Source organism: Papaver somniferum, chromosome 10 (assembly GCF_003573695.1).
Source record: "Papaver somniferum cultivar HN1 chromosome 10, ASM357369v1, whole genome shotgun sequence".
NCBI classification, from domain to species: domain Eukaryota; kingdom Viridiplantae; phylum Streptophyta; class Magnoliopsida; order Ranunculales; family Papaveraceae; genus Papaver; species Papaver somniferum.
The window spans coordinates 87,692,972-87,708,965 of record NC_039367.1 but is presented as its reverse complement, the minus strand read 5'-3'; the positions used below and the strand labels follow the sequence as shown (position 1 = coordinate 87,708,965).

Here is a 15,994-nt window from a genome sequence, read left to right as displayed (position 1 = left end):
GATCTCTCGGTTACAATATCGATTTCCAATTCCCAATCTCATACTTCAACCCAGACATCAAGGTGGTAGAAGCAAAGGATCCGCTCAGGGATCGGCGACTCAGTTACCAATCTTGACACGACAAGAGATGACTGGGGACTTCCAAGATGGTAGAAGCAAACGATCCGCCCAGGGATCGACGACTCGGTTATCGGGTGACTCAGGGACGACTGGGGACTTTCCACAATCACGGCGGTGCTTCCCACAAAACTCGGACTTACACCCGGAAGATTCATTTTTCATGAGGAGATCCGAAAATAAACTCTGGGGACCTATTTCAAATATTAAGAGTTTGCCAGCTGTTGTTTTTTAGGGAAGATAAACTGTATTTAATCTAACCGTAGATGATAATATCCAACGGTGAGTTAGCTGCTTGATTATGTTGAGGTCCCGCGCAGACAACATTGCTCTAATTTTCAACCAAGAAGGAAAAAAAGAAAAACAGCCGTGAAGTTATTCTCAACCTCTTCTCCTAATTTTCTTAATAACCTCCGTCTGTGCTGTGTTTCCCAAATAATTCAATGATCTTGATTTTTTTGTTCAACCACTTCATATTAAAGCTTGGTTTAGTTGGTACGGTATCACTAGATGTTGTATTGGATTTTTCACGAAAATCTTGATTGTTGATAACAAATAAAATAATTTCCTTCTTCTTCTTCCAATTTCAGAAATAGAGATTGAATCGTTAGGGTTTATCAGGAATAAGAGGGTAATGCTATTGAAGTTCTCTCCGGATTTTTACTGCAACTGAGGCTGCAAGTGATGCTTTTGTATAGTGCTTTAGTTGTTTGTGGAAATGACTGTGTGAATCTAGAATGGAATTTGCATCAGTCTATTTGGAGATGTTCTGCTATTGATTTCCTTTTGTGATTTGGATTGAGCTATCAAAATTAATGGGATTGTTTGGAAAGGATCATGGCATGTTTAAGATCTCAACATATTCTTAGTTGCCTCAAGGTCCAAGTTGTATACATTTTTTAGGTACGTGTCCAACTGCTCTGAAGTAAATGGAAATGGAATATTTGGCTCCTCGGGCATTGATTGTATCATAATTGGTATGTACTGTATCTTATATACGTACTTATTCCACAGTCGTTAGTAGGCTTCTTTTTGAATAGTCATAGCAAAATGATTGTTCATTTTTTTTTATGCCTGTGGAGGTTAAGTGGGGGATTTATGGCTTGATTGACCCACCCATTCCCAAATTCAGGAATTTAAACGAACATGAACACCAGCCCTTATTCTTGGGTTCATACCTTGACAACTTTCTTCGTTGTTGGCTCTAACCATTTGGTGCTTGATAAATTAGTGGTATGTTTTTCTGATTTGCTGTCTAATTGGGTACGGTTTGCTTTTTCAGGGAAAACTGTTGCGGATGGGATTTTTAGTCCTTAATATGTTGCCCCAGAAGTGTTGCGTAAATATTATGGATTGAAATATGATGTTTAGAGTGAATTTGCAGTTGTTCAATTAGATCTAATTACGAGTGAAGTTCAAAATGTTGCTGCTGAAGTGTAATAATTTACAAGGTTATTGAATTTGATCTTTACTACATTTGACTTTCTATTTACGTGCGAACTTTAAGTGAACTGTCAGTTTCTTTTGAACAGGAAGTTGAATATCAGTTGCAACACGGACTCTATTATGCAGTTGCTAAACCAAATTTTCCAGAGAATGAAGATCGAAGTGAAGAAAATGTGAATGGTAAAGCCGCTAAGAAAGAAAATTTGGTTAGTGAGTTCATTGCCCAATGTGCATCCAAATTATTTTGTAAACCTTTTCTAAATTAGAGAACCTATGTTAGATTCTACCAGAAAAGTCAGAAGCGAACATCTCCTGGAAATGAATCAAAAAGAAAATCTAAAATGCGTCATAGATGTATTTCAGAGATCACGTGGATTTGAAAACGGTAAGTCTATTGGTGCATCGTGATTCATGCATACTTTCATGTCCTTCCTTTAGCATCTGTTTACATTATTTCCGTCTTCTGTCTCACTTCCTACTGCAGGATTCGAAGTATACAACATATTTTAACAAAGGCCCACACCTTCATTTTTTGCAGCTCATGGAAACAAAGATCTCTATCTTTCATGGTAGATGACAAGCAAGGATCAGTCAAGTTGAACATACCATAGCAAGTGAAACATTACTTGCTGGAAAACTTGCCAAGAGACGCAAGGATGTAGAACCTCATGACCTGTTGTCAAATTTATGATAGTCCGAAATGAGATCAATCATGTCCTTTCAATAAGTTTTTCAGTCCTTTGTCGGCAAAATTCCTGGATTACATCAACACAACTTAATCCTACTGCAATCACCATGGTTAACTTGCCTATTTTTCTGCTCAGACTGATGCTTAAACTTCGATACTCTTTTGTAAAGAAGAGGTTGTGATTAGTCAATAGATTTTGTTATCAGGACATTAAAGGGTTAACCTTTAATTGAAGGGTTGTACTGTAGATTTAATTTAGTTTAGGCGATTGATTTTCTTCAATTTTTATCTCTCTCATCATGTATTTGACGTTGTTATCGTGAATATGCATGCTTTACTTTCAGCAAGTTACTTAAAGAAATGAAGATGCACCGACAAACAAACAAAAATATCAATAGGTACCCTGTGCGAAGCACGGGTTATTATCTAGTATAAGTAGATACTAATTTGTGTACATGAAAATATAGGTAACCAGTGGTTGTCTTATTATTTAAATCTTCAATTCCCCAGGGTTTATTCATATATAAAAAAAAGTAATAATAACAGAAAAAGAAAGAACATGGTTTCCTATGCAAACTTGCATGCGGTTGCAGTTTCAGCTAGGAGGCAAAGAGGAATCTTCTTATGCATTGTGAGACCATCCGCTTCTTCTATATCTACTTCCTCTGGTTTCATCCCAGAGGGCAATTTCCAGTCAACACAATGAAGCAAATTTGCCAGGGTGAGCTCGACTAGCACTACCGAGAAGTTAACACCAGGGCAACCCCTCCGCCCAACCCCAAAGGGTATCAACTCGAAGTCTTGGCCTTTGACATCTATGTCATTATTTAAGAATCTTTCTGGTCGGAATTCAGATGGGTTTTCCCAAACTTTTGGGTCCATTCCAATTGCTTTTGCAGCAATAAACACCCTTGTTTTTGCTGGAACGTGGTATCCCTTGATTGTGCAGTTTTGGGTAGTTTCTCGTGGAACAAGTAATGGTGCTGGAGGGTGGTGTCTCATTGCCTCCTTAGTTACTAGTTTCAAGTACTTCAGTTTAGGAAGATCACTTTCTTCTACCACCTCTTTATCTCCGACGCTTCTTCGCACATCCTCCTGTGCTTTCTTCATGACTTCAGGGTTCCTTATCAGTTCTGTCATAGCCCAAACGATTGCTGCAGAAGAAGTATCACTTCCAGCTCCGAATATGTCCTGTGTAAATTAAGCAGTTAAAGAACAAACAGAATTTGGAGGAAACAGAAAACGAGTATAAGAGCAGAAAGAAATGGAGAAAAGATAAAAGACTTTACAGTGATAACCCCTTTAATTTGTTCTCTACTTACAGTGATGCCCTGACCCGGATTCTTTTGAACCCGAAGCAGCACATCAACAAGGTCTTCCACTGCAGGAGTGAGCCTCTGTGGATTAAGGTGTTCATCTATTACTTTCTCATAGAAATCATCCATTTGCCTGAATGTCTTCTCTAGCTTTGCTTCTGTTCCGTCAATCTTATGTAGCCAAGCCAACCTTGGGAAGAAGTCAGCCATGCAGAATCCAGCCAATAAGTCGTGAGTTTCTTTAATAAGTCTGTGAAACTTACTCTTGCCGTTGGTATCAATTTCTTCTTCATATTTCCTTCCAAAAGCAACTCGGCATATGACGTTGTTAACAAAACAAAGTATCATCTCGCTTAGATTTATCAGGGTCAAAGAAGAAGAAGATCGATGAATGAGTTCAATCAGCGTAGCCACCTCTTCTTCCCTGACAGCACGAAACGATTGAACCCTCTTCACACTCAACAGTTCCGCCATTGTTATCTTCCTAACCTCTCTCCAGTACTCACCATAAGGAGCGAAAGTTATATCCACAAACTCGTAAGAAAATTTCTTTGCTGCATATAGCATGGGTCTGTTGGAGAATACGAGATCGTGTGCAGTAAACATTTCTTTCACAATATTTGCAGAAGAGACGACCAAAGTTGGAATTGAGCCTAATTTAAGAAACATTATAGGCCCATACTTATCAGAAAGTTTTTTAAATGATATATGTGGTAGTTCAGTAATCTGATGCAGGTTTCCTATCAGAGGAAACCTAGTTGGACCTGGTGGGTACTTTTTTGTCTTTCCATCTTTGTTTCCTCTCAGGTTTTGGGCAAGCAAACCCAACAGTGAGAAGATGAAAACAAGTAGGAGGATCAAAATGTTGTGCGATAGCGTGGTGTTAGTTAGGACTTGAAGAAGCAGATTCATTTTTTTTTTGTTTGTTTGTTTTCTTCTGCACTTTTCTAGTAAGTGATTTTTGCTGTGCATTTCCAGTGAACTTCGAACCCCTTTAAATATACAAATAAGAAGACATAAAAGATGATCAGTCAATGCCACGAAAGTCTTCATGGTGATGATATTAATTTCTTACATATTTTCTATCCCCATTCTTTGGTCAAAGGCAACCAAGTTTACGTATGCAGTTGGATTCGTTTTTCTTCTTAGTACGAGAATTGAGATATAGCGTGAGAATTGGACGAGGAACCTTCATAAAGTAATGATTTTCATATATATATATTTTATACTTTAAACTTGTTGTATTCTAAGTATAAAACTCTCTCTCTATAGAAAACTCTCTTTGTTTTATTTTGTGTTCTCCATGATTCCATTCTTTGTCAAAGTTCCTCTTTTCCTTTCCCATTGATGTGAATTAATGGCTTTGGGTATATGCTATTTCACTATCAAATTTGTTAGCAGTATGTATTCGTAAGCTTTTGTTGTCTGCAGACTAAGTTTACAGACTAGTTTTTTGTCTGTAAAATATTATAGGTCGGTTCTTTTGGTACCTTACTTCATGATAAAACTGTGACCAGGTTACTATGTAAGAAACATGGATTGCTGAAAGGGAGTTGGTGGAGGAATTTTCAGGAAAAAGCTGCACTTGGACCGTAGCATAAGGATGCTTCCAACATTTTTATTATTAGCCTTGCGACTCTAATGTATTAACGTACTATTGGCCGACTTTAGGAAGCCTTCTGATTAAAGAATTTCCATATTTGAATTTCACAAAAAAAGTTAATCTTAAAATATTATATTTTCGATTTTGGTCGATTTATGTTATTTTTCTTCAAAGTTCTTGCATGGATAGTTTATAATCGTTATGTTTTATACGGGTTTGAGAGGAATTTAGTTAAATTTGATCCTAACCGATGTTTTCTGGGTAGTAAAATTTACTAGAAAAACATCAAAAACAGAGCTCTGTCAAATCGGGAAAGAAGACGAAGTTCTCGGTCAGTCGGAACCTGTACGCAGAAGCGGCCTATATACATGCAATTTAATTTTATTTTACTGAACCATGATATATGGAGGATTTGCTACTTACTTATTTTCTAACTACATCTTTGAGATATAAACAAATTATCTTCTGATCTTTCTCCTCAATCGCCATCAAACAAGAACGAGAGGAAGGAAATCAACACACAGCGGACGGAGAAGTTTAAACAGGTAAAGTCCTAGAGAAGCTTCCCTGTGAAAAGATAAATTATTTATTTGACCAGATGGTCCTGCCACCTGTCCAAAATGCATTTGAGCTGGCAGACATTGTCGCAAACACGTGTCTCATTAAGCAGCGATCAGTGCCTCAGATGACTTCCTTGCAAAATTCTTATATTACCGAATGTCATTCACAGTAGAACAAAAATTGCTCATCGGCTCCTCTGGTCGATCAATAAATTGGTTTTGTGGAACGGTCTCATCAATGTGTGTTATCTTACCACAATTAAACCCCACAACTAAACCCCATTGGTCATTCACACTTTTACAAAATTCTTATGTAAAAGTGTTGCCTCCCCTCGCAAACTTGTTATTTCCCGAGTAAACCCCATTGACATCTCATCTCGTTACATTCGCAACAAACAGCTAATCAAAATGGAAATTTTAAAAAGGGATTTGGCGAATGTTTTTTTATCCCGGCTTGATCCGGGTAATACGCAATTTTAAGTGGACACTTTTTTAAGGTAAAAGGGACAATCAAATGAGCAAAGTTACAAAATTACCCTTACCCTTTATAATCCTAATTACCCTAAATCAGTTTTCATTCTTTCCATTTCATCTTGTTCTTCTCTTCTTCTTCTCCTCCTCAAACACCATACCGGCTCCTCCGTTCCCCACCACCAAAAATCGTCGGTTAATTCATTAAAATCGTCGATTCGAAAACTTCGATTAATCTTCATCAATGGATCTGCCACCACCCAGGGCTAGTAAGATGAAACAAACAAGTAGAAAACGCAATGAATACAACCCCGAATTTGCAAAATTAGTTCAACAAAAAGAGAAGAAAAAAACGGTTGAAAAAGAAGAATTCGTAGGCGCTGAAACACGAGAAATGGTGCGATTAAGAAAGTAAGAGCATACTTAAACTCACTCTAGTACTTCAATTTCATGTTTGCATGTTAAATTAGGTCAGAAAAATCGAAATTGTGAATTGGAAGTTGCGACAGCGGCAAGGTATTATGTTATCGACCTTGCCAGCTTTTCATAGTTAGGGTTTGGCCGGCAGGCTCTTAGGTTGAATAACGTGTCGGCTGCTGAATACTTGTAACTGCTACTTGCAGGGCCGGCAGGTTATTCAAATGTAGACCTTGCCGGCGTCATTTTTCAATGAAGCGGGCATGTTATTTTTTTTTACCATGCCGGCTACTTGTTTCAATATATTGGTTCTTGATGCCTTGAATTTTTAAAACCGGTATGGTATTTATATAAAACCATGACGGCGGTTTGTCAGCCGATGATGTATGGGTTATGGACCTTGCCGACCTGTAATGTGAAAAATCCTTGTTTCTGCTGTATTCATATGTGTTATAAGCCTGCAGGCTATTTTAATGATACCTTGCCGGCTGTAGTTTGGCCGACATGTAATTTAGATATCGACCCTTCCGGCCATGTTTCCTCCGGATATGTTATATCTGTAAACCCTGCCGACCTGTAATTTTTTTTCTTAATTGTTCTTGTTCAGGTTGGAAAAGGCAAAGAAGAAAGCTCTGAAAGCTCTTAGTCCTCCTTCAAGACCTCCTCGTGTTGGTGATAAATTCTTGACTTTAACACATCGAGGGACATACATTGTGCCGGGAACGACAAAGATCCGTATAATGAATGATCCTGAACCACCATTTGAACCCAGTGATTCAGACGAGACTCCAGATGAAGACCAATCAATTCCATCTGGTAGAAGAGGTGGTAACAATGATGATGATGATGGTGATCAAGACATGCTTGATGTTGGAGGAGGTAATGATGATGATGATGATGGTAATGGAGATAAAGGTAAGAATATCCAATATGAAATTGTTGAAGAGGAAGAGGAACAAGAACAACAGGAAGAATAAGGAGATGGAGAACAAACTCTAGCTATTGTTCAACCCACTGAAGCTTCAGTTTCAACTTCAACCGAAACCGGAACGAGGAAGAGGGTGATCACTAAACCAGCTGATTCTCACATGCCTCCCCGTAACTTGATGCTTACACTGAAAAAGGTGAGCTTCCAAGAGGGACCCCAAGACATGGTGGAAAAGTTCTTTTTGGTACAAAGACTCATGGGAATGTACGATCCATAATACTATCGTAAGTAATATCAATCCGTCTTTGTTCTTAATTCAAGTGTGTAACTATCTCAAATTTGTGTTAAGTGTTTGTATTTCTTTTCATTTTGTTTTTTTGGTATTTAGGATCACAAGCATGCCGTCCGTCTCATGAGGCGCCAAGCTTCGTGTTCAGTGACTAATACTTGGGATCTTGACAAGGAATGTGAGGATGTGAAAGTGGTTGTCAACAACTCCGGTTGTGGCCTGCGGTGGAGAGTTCGAATATTGAGCATGATAAAGTTACCGTATCTGCAATCTGTGAGAGGTTCTATGGAGAGACTGATACAATTTTATTCCCATTTGGTGAGATGGCGACAACTCCCGATGATGCTCAATAAATTCTAGGCCTCGAGGTTGATGGAAAAGCAGTCATTGAGGGATTCGATAACAAGTGTCCTTTAAAGGATATTTAAAAATTGAGCCAGAAATTGTTTGGTTGGAATCAGATTGAGACGGAGTCTATTCTTGAGATGAAGGATGGTCGTCTAAGCAAGAAGTTTAATATGAAGAAGTTGAGGGACACATTATGGGAGACAAAGAAAATCTTTGATAAGGAAGGAAGGGTGAACCCGGTGCGAATCAATGCTACCGCGTCAGCTTATTTGCTATACGTCATGGGAAAATGTATCTTCCGCGACAGTTCCGGAAGCTTGGTCAAAGAAGAAGATCGATGAATGAGTTCAATCAGCGTAGCCACCTCTTCTGCCCTGACAGCGCGAAACGATTGAACCCTCTTCGCACTCAACAGTTCCGCCATTGTTATCTTCCTAACCTCTCTCCAGTACTCCCCATAAGGAGCAAAAGTTATATCCACAAACTCGTAAGAAAATTTCTTTGCTGCATATAACATGGGTCTGTTAGAGAACACGAGATCGTGTGCAGTAAATATTTCTTTCACAATATTTGCAGAAGAGACAACCAAAGTTGGAACTGAGCCTAGTTTAAGAAACATTATAGGTCCATACTTATCAGAAAGTTTCTTAAATGATATATGTGGCAGTTCAGTAATCTGATGCAGGTTTCCTATCAGAGGAAACCTAGTTGGACCTGGTGGGTACTTCTCTGTCTTTCCATCTTGGTTTCCTCTCAGGTTTTGGCCACGCAAACCCAATAATGAGAAGATCAAAATGTTGGTGTTAGTTAGGGCTTGAAGAAGCGGATTCATTTTTTTTTCTTTCTTTTACACTCTTCTAGGAATAAGTGATTTTTTTTTTTGCTGTGCAGTTCCAATGAACTTCGAACCCCTTTAAATATACAAATAAGATCGACATAAAAATAATCAGTCAACGCCATGAAAGTCTTCATGGTGATGATATTAACTTCTTACATACTTTCTACTCCCATTCTTTGGTCAAAGGCAACAAAGATAACGTATGCAGTTGGATTCGTTTTTCTTCTTAGTACGAGAATTGAGATATAGCGTGAGCGTGAGAATTGGAGGAGGAACCTTCATCATAGAGAGAACTGATTTTATTTTTTACTTTTTTTGATATTGTGGTATATAAATTGGTTAAAAAGACTAAAATCAACAATTTCTGAGTGAAAAGGACAGTTAGATTTTGATACTATTTAAATGGACAAAAATGTAAAAATAGGCAGGATGTAAAAATAGGCAGGATGTAAACAGTTTTTTCATGCCCATTTTCAAATATTTTTTTCTTATTTTTAATTTACACAGGATGTATCCAGTTTCATCTTGCTATTTTTTAAATTTAAGCTAGGATGACTTCAGTTTCATCCTTGCTAAATTTTTTTTGTCCATTTCACCCAAACTATTTTTTACTCGTCCATTTGAACCGTGATTTAAAAATATTTGAACAAATGATCCATTTTTCATATAAAATAATGATTCTCATATACATTTTTTATATTTTAAACTTTTTGTATTCCAAGTATAAAGTTCTCTCTCCATAGAAACTCTCTTTTGTTTCGTTTTGTGTTCTCCATCATTCCATTCTTTGAATGAGTACCAGTTAATACAAATCAATAATCAAACAAGAGAAAGAGGTCGTAAGTTTACCTCATTTTGGATGGATCTAAATTGTTAGTGCCCTCTTTTCCTTTCCCATTGATGTGAATTAATGACTTCGGGTATATTTTATTTCATCATCAAATTTGTTAGTAGTATGTATTCGTATCCTTACATTCTAAATCTGTGAATCTGGAGTGAAGAGAGTGTCTGATAGGCTTTTCAACAGGCTTTGTCTTTGTTTTCTAAGTTGATCCATGAGTCCCAAAGAAGGTTATCTTGTGGTTATTATCACAATATAATGCAACTTGTTTTTATCTAGAATCAAGTTAAGGATGAATGTGTGGAAATGCTGAATGTGGGATTTTGGGAAAGTTAAATAACGACCCACTTCATGCTTTTGTGATCTGCAGACTTGCTCTTTTTGTCTGTAAAATGTTTTAGGTTGGTTCTTTTGGTACCTTACTTCATGCTAAAACTTTGACCAGGTTACCATGTAAGAAACACGGGTTGCTGAAAGGATTTGGTGGAGGAATTTTCAGGAAAAAGCTTCATTTGGACCGTATGTTGGAAACAAAGCACTATAATCAAATCACACAAAGAAACCGCTGAGTCACGTACTAGGTCGCTATCTTTAAGGTGTTTCGCGACTCTGCCTCTTGATTGTGCTAGCAGTCAGTTTTTTGTCGAAACCCTATGGGATAAAACAGCTTATCTCTTTCGATTTCTCTGCACTGAGAAATCGAATCAATAATAACTCTTTCAACAACACTTGCTCAGAAAACTTGACGAAATAAAAATAACGTTCTATATTTTTTCTTCCAGAAACCAGTTTTTTTTTTTATAATCAAAAAGAATCAATGGAATTAATGGAAAATTAATTTTCGATTAAATGCCAATTAAATTTCTTTGTAACAGCAAAAAAACGGCCGTATTAAAATTTCAACATTAACTGTAATTAATCATGATATAATTATCTTAATACGTTTTGAAAATTTAAGTTAAAAACAGCAAAAAAATTGTTTCTGGATCAGCAGACCTCCCAAGGCCCCAAGGCCCCGCTCCCGGACTAATGTAATATAATATATAGTATAAATAGTATATACCCTAGTGAAATTGTGTGGGGTGGGAATTGAACCCATGCCTATAGTGTGGGAGCTCAAAACAATGCCACCATACTATCTCTCTAACTTTGGCATATTATTACAAAACTATGTTTTTAAATATATACCCCAACAATCCCCCACTTATATTTTAAAACATTGAGCAAGTGCTATACAGTTGTGCATAAGCAAAGGTGCCTTTCGACTTGAACCTCTACATAGTGTTGAACTTTCTAAGTATCAGGTAACTAGAGTGACTCTCGTCTTGAACTCTAACTAATAATAGATTATACAACACACACAACTATATCTTAGAGTAAAGTTCTTAATTTTGCACATTAGGGCCATGTGCTTATCCCTTTCTTAACGAACGATCTAGAGAAATGCCCAAGTTCTCATAGAAGGCGGCCACACCTTCACATTCGTATAGGTGAGTCTATCAAGGATACTCCTGTATATCCCACTCTTAACTTAAGAGCTATAGACATCATTAAGAGTTTAAACACTCAACCTGTTTCCCACTTCAGGATATCATGCTATGGGAATGCATGACTCTATCATATTATTTGTAACTTCGTCTAGTCCCTTTGAACCTATTTCTAGGTTGGGTATCCATTACAAATGACTCAACTTCTCACGGGCAAAAGTCCCATACTTTTAGAGATATTCCATACCTTTTCTCTTGCTAATCCTTTCGTCAAAGTATCAGCTATATTTCCTTCAGACCTTACATGATCTACTCTAACAACACCAGTTGTGAGAAATTCTCTAACTGTGTCGTGCTTTCGACGTATCTGTCGATTCTTACTGTTATTATAACAGTTCTCTACTACTCCGATAGCCGCGGTACTATCGCAGTGGATCAAAGTGGCTGGTATCGGTTTTTCCCATACTGGAATGTCTGATAACAGACTCTTCAGCCATCCTGCTTCTTCACTAGCTGCTGCTAGTGCCATCAATTCAGCCTCCATCGTAGATTGGGCTATAATTGTCTGTTTCTTTGATCTCCAAGATACAGCGCCCCCAGCAATAGTAAAAACATATCCACTGGTGGCCTTGGAATCATCTGAAAGAGTATTCCAATTAGCATCGCTAAATCCTTCAAGGACTGCGGGATGCCTCTTATAGTGTAATCCTAGGTTTGTGGTTCTTTTCAGATACCGCATAACCCTCTCAATAGCATCCCAGTGTTCCAAACTAGGATTACTGGTAAACCTGCACAGAACTCCCACTGCATATGCAATGTCTGGTCTTGTACAATCAGTTGCATAACGCAGACTTCCAATTATACTAGCATATTCAGATTGTCTAACACTTTCTCCAGTGTTCTTAAACAATTTCACATTAGGATCAAACGGAGTACAAGCAGGCTTACAATCAAAATATTCATACTTTCTCAGAATTTTTTCAATGTAGTGAGATTGATCCAAACAAATACCACTACTAGTTCTAGTTATTTTGATTCCCAAGATTACACTAGCTTCACCCAAATCTTTCATGTCAAAATTCGAACTAAGCATACCTTTAGTTTCATTGACAACAGATAAATTGGAACCAAATATCAGCAAATCATCCACATACAAGCAAACAATCACACACACATCATTCTCAAATTTATAATAGATGCATTTGTCACCCTCGTTTATTCTGAAGTTATGTGAAATCATTAAATTATCAAATTTCTCATGCCACTGTTTAGGAGCTTGTTTTAAACCATAAAGGGATTTTTCTAGCTTACATACTTTCTGTTCTTGTCCAGGAATTACAAAACCTTCAGGTTGTTCCATATAAATTTCCTCTTCTAGTTCACCATTCAAAAAGGCAGTTTTAACATCCATTTGGTGAATAACAAGATTATGAGCAGCGGCAACAGCAATCAAAACACGTATAGATGTTAATCTAGTAACAGGAGAATAAGTATCAAAGAAGTCTACGTTCTCTCGTTGCCTAAATCCTTTAGCAACCAGTCTAGCTTTGTGCTTCTATTGTTCCATCAGGTTTAGTTTCCTTTTCAAAACCCATTTACAACCTATAGGCTTACAACCAGGAGGTAAATCTACTATACGCCAAGTTCCATTAGACATATGAGAATCCCATTCATTATCTACAGCTTCTTGCCAGAAACTAGACTCTGCAGAACTGAACGCCTCTTGTAAATTAGAAGGTTCTTCCTCTACGGCATAAAATTCAAAATCAGGATCTCTTGTGTCAGTCCTAGCTCTTTTACTTCTTCTAGGTTCAACTTCAGTGATCCTAGTTTCTGCACTTCTAGGTTCTTCTAATCTATGTTCAGAATCAGCTCTAGGTAAAACACTAGATAAAGAACCCCCACTATTACCCCCACTATTTCTAGATTTAAAAGGAAATCTCTCTTCAAAGAAATCAACATCAATAGATTCAATAATAACCTTATTATTAATATCAAAGAACCTATAAGCTTTACTGTTTTGAGCATAACCAATAAAAACACATTCATAAGCTCTACTTTCTAACTTATGTCTTTTAGGATCAGGTTTTCTAACAAAAGCTAAGCAACCCCAAACTCTAAAATAAGAGACATTAGGTTTTCTATTTCTCCAAAGTTCATAAGGAGATATCATGGTTTTATTATTAGGAATGCGGTTCAAAACATGGCAAACAGTCAGCAAACATTCACCCCACCAATGAGAAGCAGCACCAGAGCTAAGCAAACAAGCAACAGTCAATTCAGTAAGAGTACGATTCTTTCTTTCAGCTTTCCCATTCATTTGAGGATTATATGGTGCAGTTCTTTCATGTATAATGCCATTAGTTTGATAAATTTCAGTAAAAGGAGAAGAATCATATTCAGTGCCTCTATCACTACGAAATCTCTTAATTTTCCTACCAAATTGATTTTCAATTTCAGCAATAAAAATCTTAAACTTTTCAATAGCTTCGTTCTTATGGCTCAACAAATAAACATAAGTATAATTAGAACAATCATCAATGAACGTCATGATATACCTCTTGCCATTTCTAGTTAGGATACCTTCATATTCACACAAATCAGAATGTATTAAGTCTAGTGGTTTCGATTCTCTTACAACAGATTTATGTGAAGTCTTGGTTATTTTTGCTTGACTACAGTATTCACATTTTTCAAAATCATTTTCAGAAAATTCAGGGAGGACACCTAACTTACTCATGTTATTTACTAACTTTTTACCCACATGACAAAGCCTACCATGCCAAACATTAAAATTGCAAACCATATAAGCAGAAGAATCAATTTTATTCATAGCATCAACATTAAGCTTAAACATTCCATCAGTAGCATAACCCTTTCCTACAAAATTCTTATTCTTAGTTATAGTGTAAATATCAGACCCAATAGTTTGATACAACCCAGCCTGTTGAGAAGATAGCCGGAAACAAGGTTCTTTCTCATTTCTGGAGTGTGAAGGACATCTTTCAGCATGAGTGTCTTCCCAGAAGTAAACTTCAACTCTACCGTACCAGAACCTTTCACCATAGTGCTGTGGGAGTCTCCCAATAACACTTTCTTGTCCTTGGTTTCAGCATAAGTCTTAAACATGGACCTATCAAAACAACAATGACGCGAAGCACCACTGTCTATCCACCACCCATCAGATCCACCAACCATGTAGAACTCTGGATCAGAGACCATGGCAATTATAACGTCACCCACAGCATTAGCTTGTGCGTTATTCTTTTCCTTGTTAAATCTGCAATTCCTAGCCATGTGGTTTGGTTATTACAGATATAACAAAGAAATTCAGAATTGGAATTCTGTCCATTTTTCGATGGGTGTTGGTTTTGTTTTGATTAGGCCTTCCTCCTTTCTTCTGGTTCGGGTTAGGTTTCATATCCCTTTTCTTAGGTTTTAAATTCGGATGAGTCTTATTTAGAAACAATGAGAATCTCTTCCTTCTTATCTTGTTTCCGAGCTTCTTCCTCAACCCTGAGCTTAACAATCAAACTTTCAAGAGAAAATTCTTTAGTCTTGTGACGCAAAGTATTACGAAAATCTTTCCAGCTAGGTGGTAACTTGTCAATCATTACAGAAACTTGAAATTGTTCATCAGTTTTCATACCTTCGGCCACAATTTCGTGGTAAATTTTTTGAAGTTCATGAGCCTGTGCAACAACTGATCTATCATCCACCATTTGGTATCTCACATACCGGCTCACAACATATTTCTTTGAACCCGCTTCCTCGGTGTCATATTTTTTCTGTAATGCATCCCATACATCTTTAGCAGTTTCAAAAGTTGAATAATACTCATATAAATCGTCAGATAATGCATTAAGAATGTAGTTTTTGCAATCAAAGTCATTATCGATCCATTTGTCGATGGCCTTTTGTTTTTCCTCGGGAGTTTGAGAAACAACTTCTTCAACACCACCGGTAGGAGGTGGATCTGTAGCAGCACCACCGCCAGCAGCAACAGCAGCAGCAACAGCAGCAGTCTTATCAGCAGCAGGTTCCAGGGTTCCAAGATGAACACTCGACACAATCATATGCAGCTTCATCAGTTTGAGATAAAAGAACATCTTCAGCTTCCATCTTCTGAAATGCAACCCTTCAAATTTGAAAGGCTTGTTGGTATCATCAACGCACTTCTTTTCATTCTCCATAGCAGAAACGAATCACCTTAAAATTGTTGGAAACAAAGCACTATAATCAAATCACACAAAGAAACCGCTGAGTCGCGTACTAGGTCGCTATCTTTAAGGTGTTTCGCGACTCTGCCTCTTGATTGTGCTAGCAGTCAGTTTTTTGTCGAAACCCTATGGGATAAAACAGCTTATCTCTTTCGATTTCTCTGCACTGAGAAATCGAATCAATAATAACTCTTTCAACAACACTTGCTCAGAAAACTTGACGAAATAAAAATAACGTTCTATATTTTTTCTTCCAGAAACCAGTTTTTTTTTTATAATCAAAAAGAATCAATGGAATTAATGGAAAATTAATTTTCGATTAAATGCCAATTAAATTTCTTTGTAACAGCAAAAAAAACGGCCGTATTAAAATTTCAACATTAACTGTAATTAATCATGATATAATTATCTTAATACGTTTTGAA

General features: G+C 37.2%; 1 protein-coding gene and 1 long non-coding RNA gene across 3 annotated transcripts; one reads left to right on the top strand and one right to left on the bottom strand.

Moving 5' to 3' along the window:
- The first annotated feature begins 436 nt into the window (after positions 1–436).
- Positions 437–2,533, top strand: LOC113319684. 2 transcript variants are annotated; one of them, XR_003345752.1, is made up of 5 exons: positions 437–1,094; positions 1,400–1,568; positions 1,650–1,769; positions 1,844–1,948; positions 2,102–2,533. It is a non-coding gene; the product is annotated as an uncharacterized LOC113319684 (long non-coding RNA). The 2 variants fall into 2 exon arrangements; XR_003345751.1 differs by having other exon boundaries at positions 1,650–1,948.
- A 173-nt stretch (positions 2,534–2,706) lies between these two features.
- On the bottom strand, positions 2,707–4,518 carry LOC113319576 (cytochrome P450 71A9-like). The gene is made up of 2 exons (XM_026567825.1): positions 3,541–4,518; positions 2,707–3,442 (listed from the first exon to the last, which is right to left on the bottom strand). The coding sequence occupies exons 1-2, from the start codon at positions 4,477–4,479 to the stop codon at positions 2,819–2,821; spliced, it is 1,563 nt and encodes a 520-aa protein (XP_026423610.1). The 5' UTR covers positions 4,480–4,518; the 3' UTR covers positions 2,707–2,818.
- Positions 4,519–15,994: the final 11,476 nt, after the last annotated feature.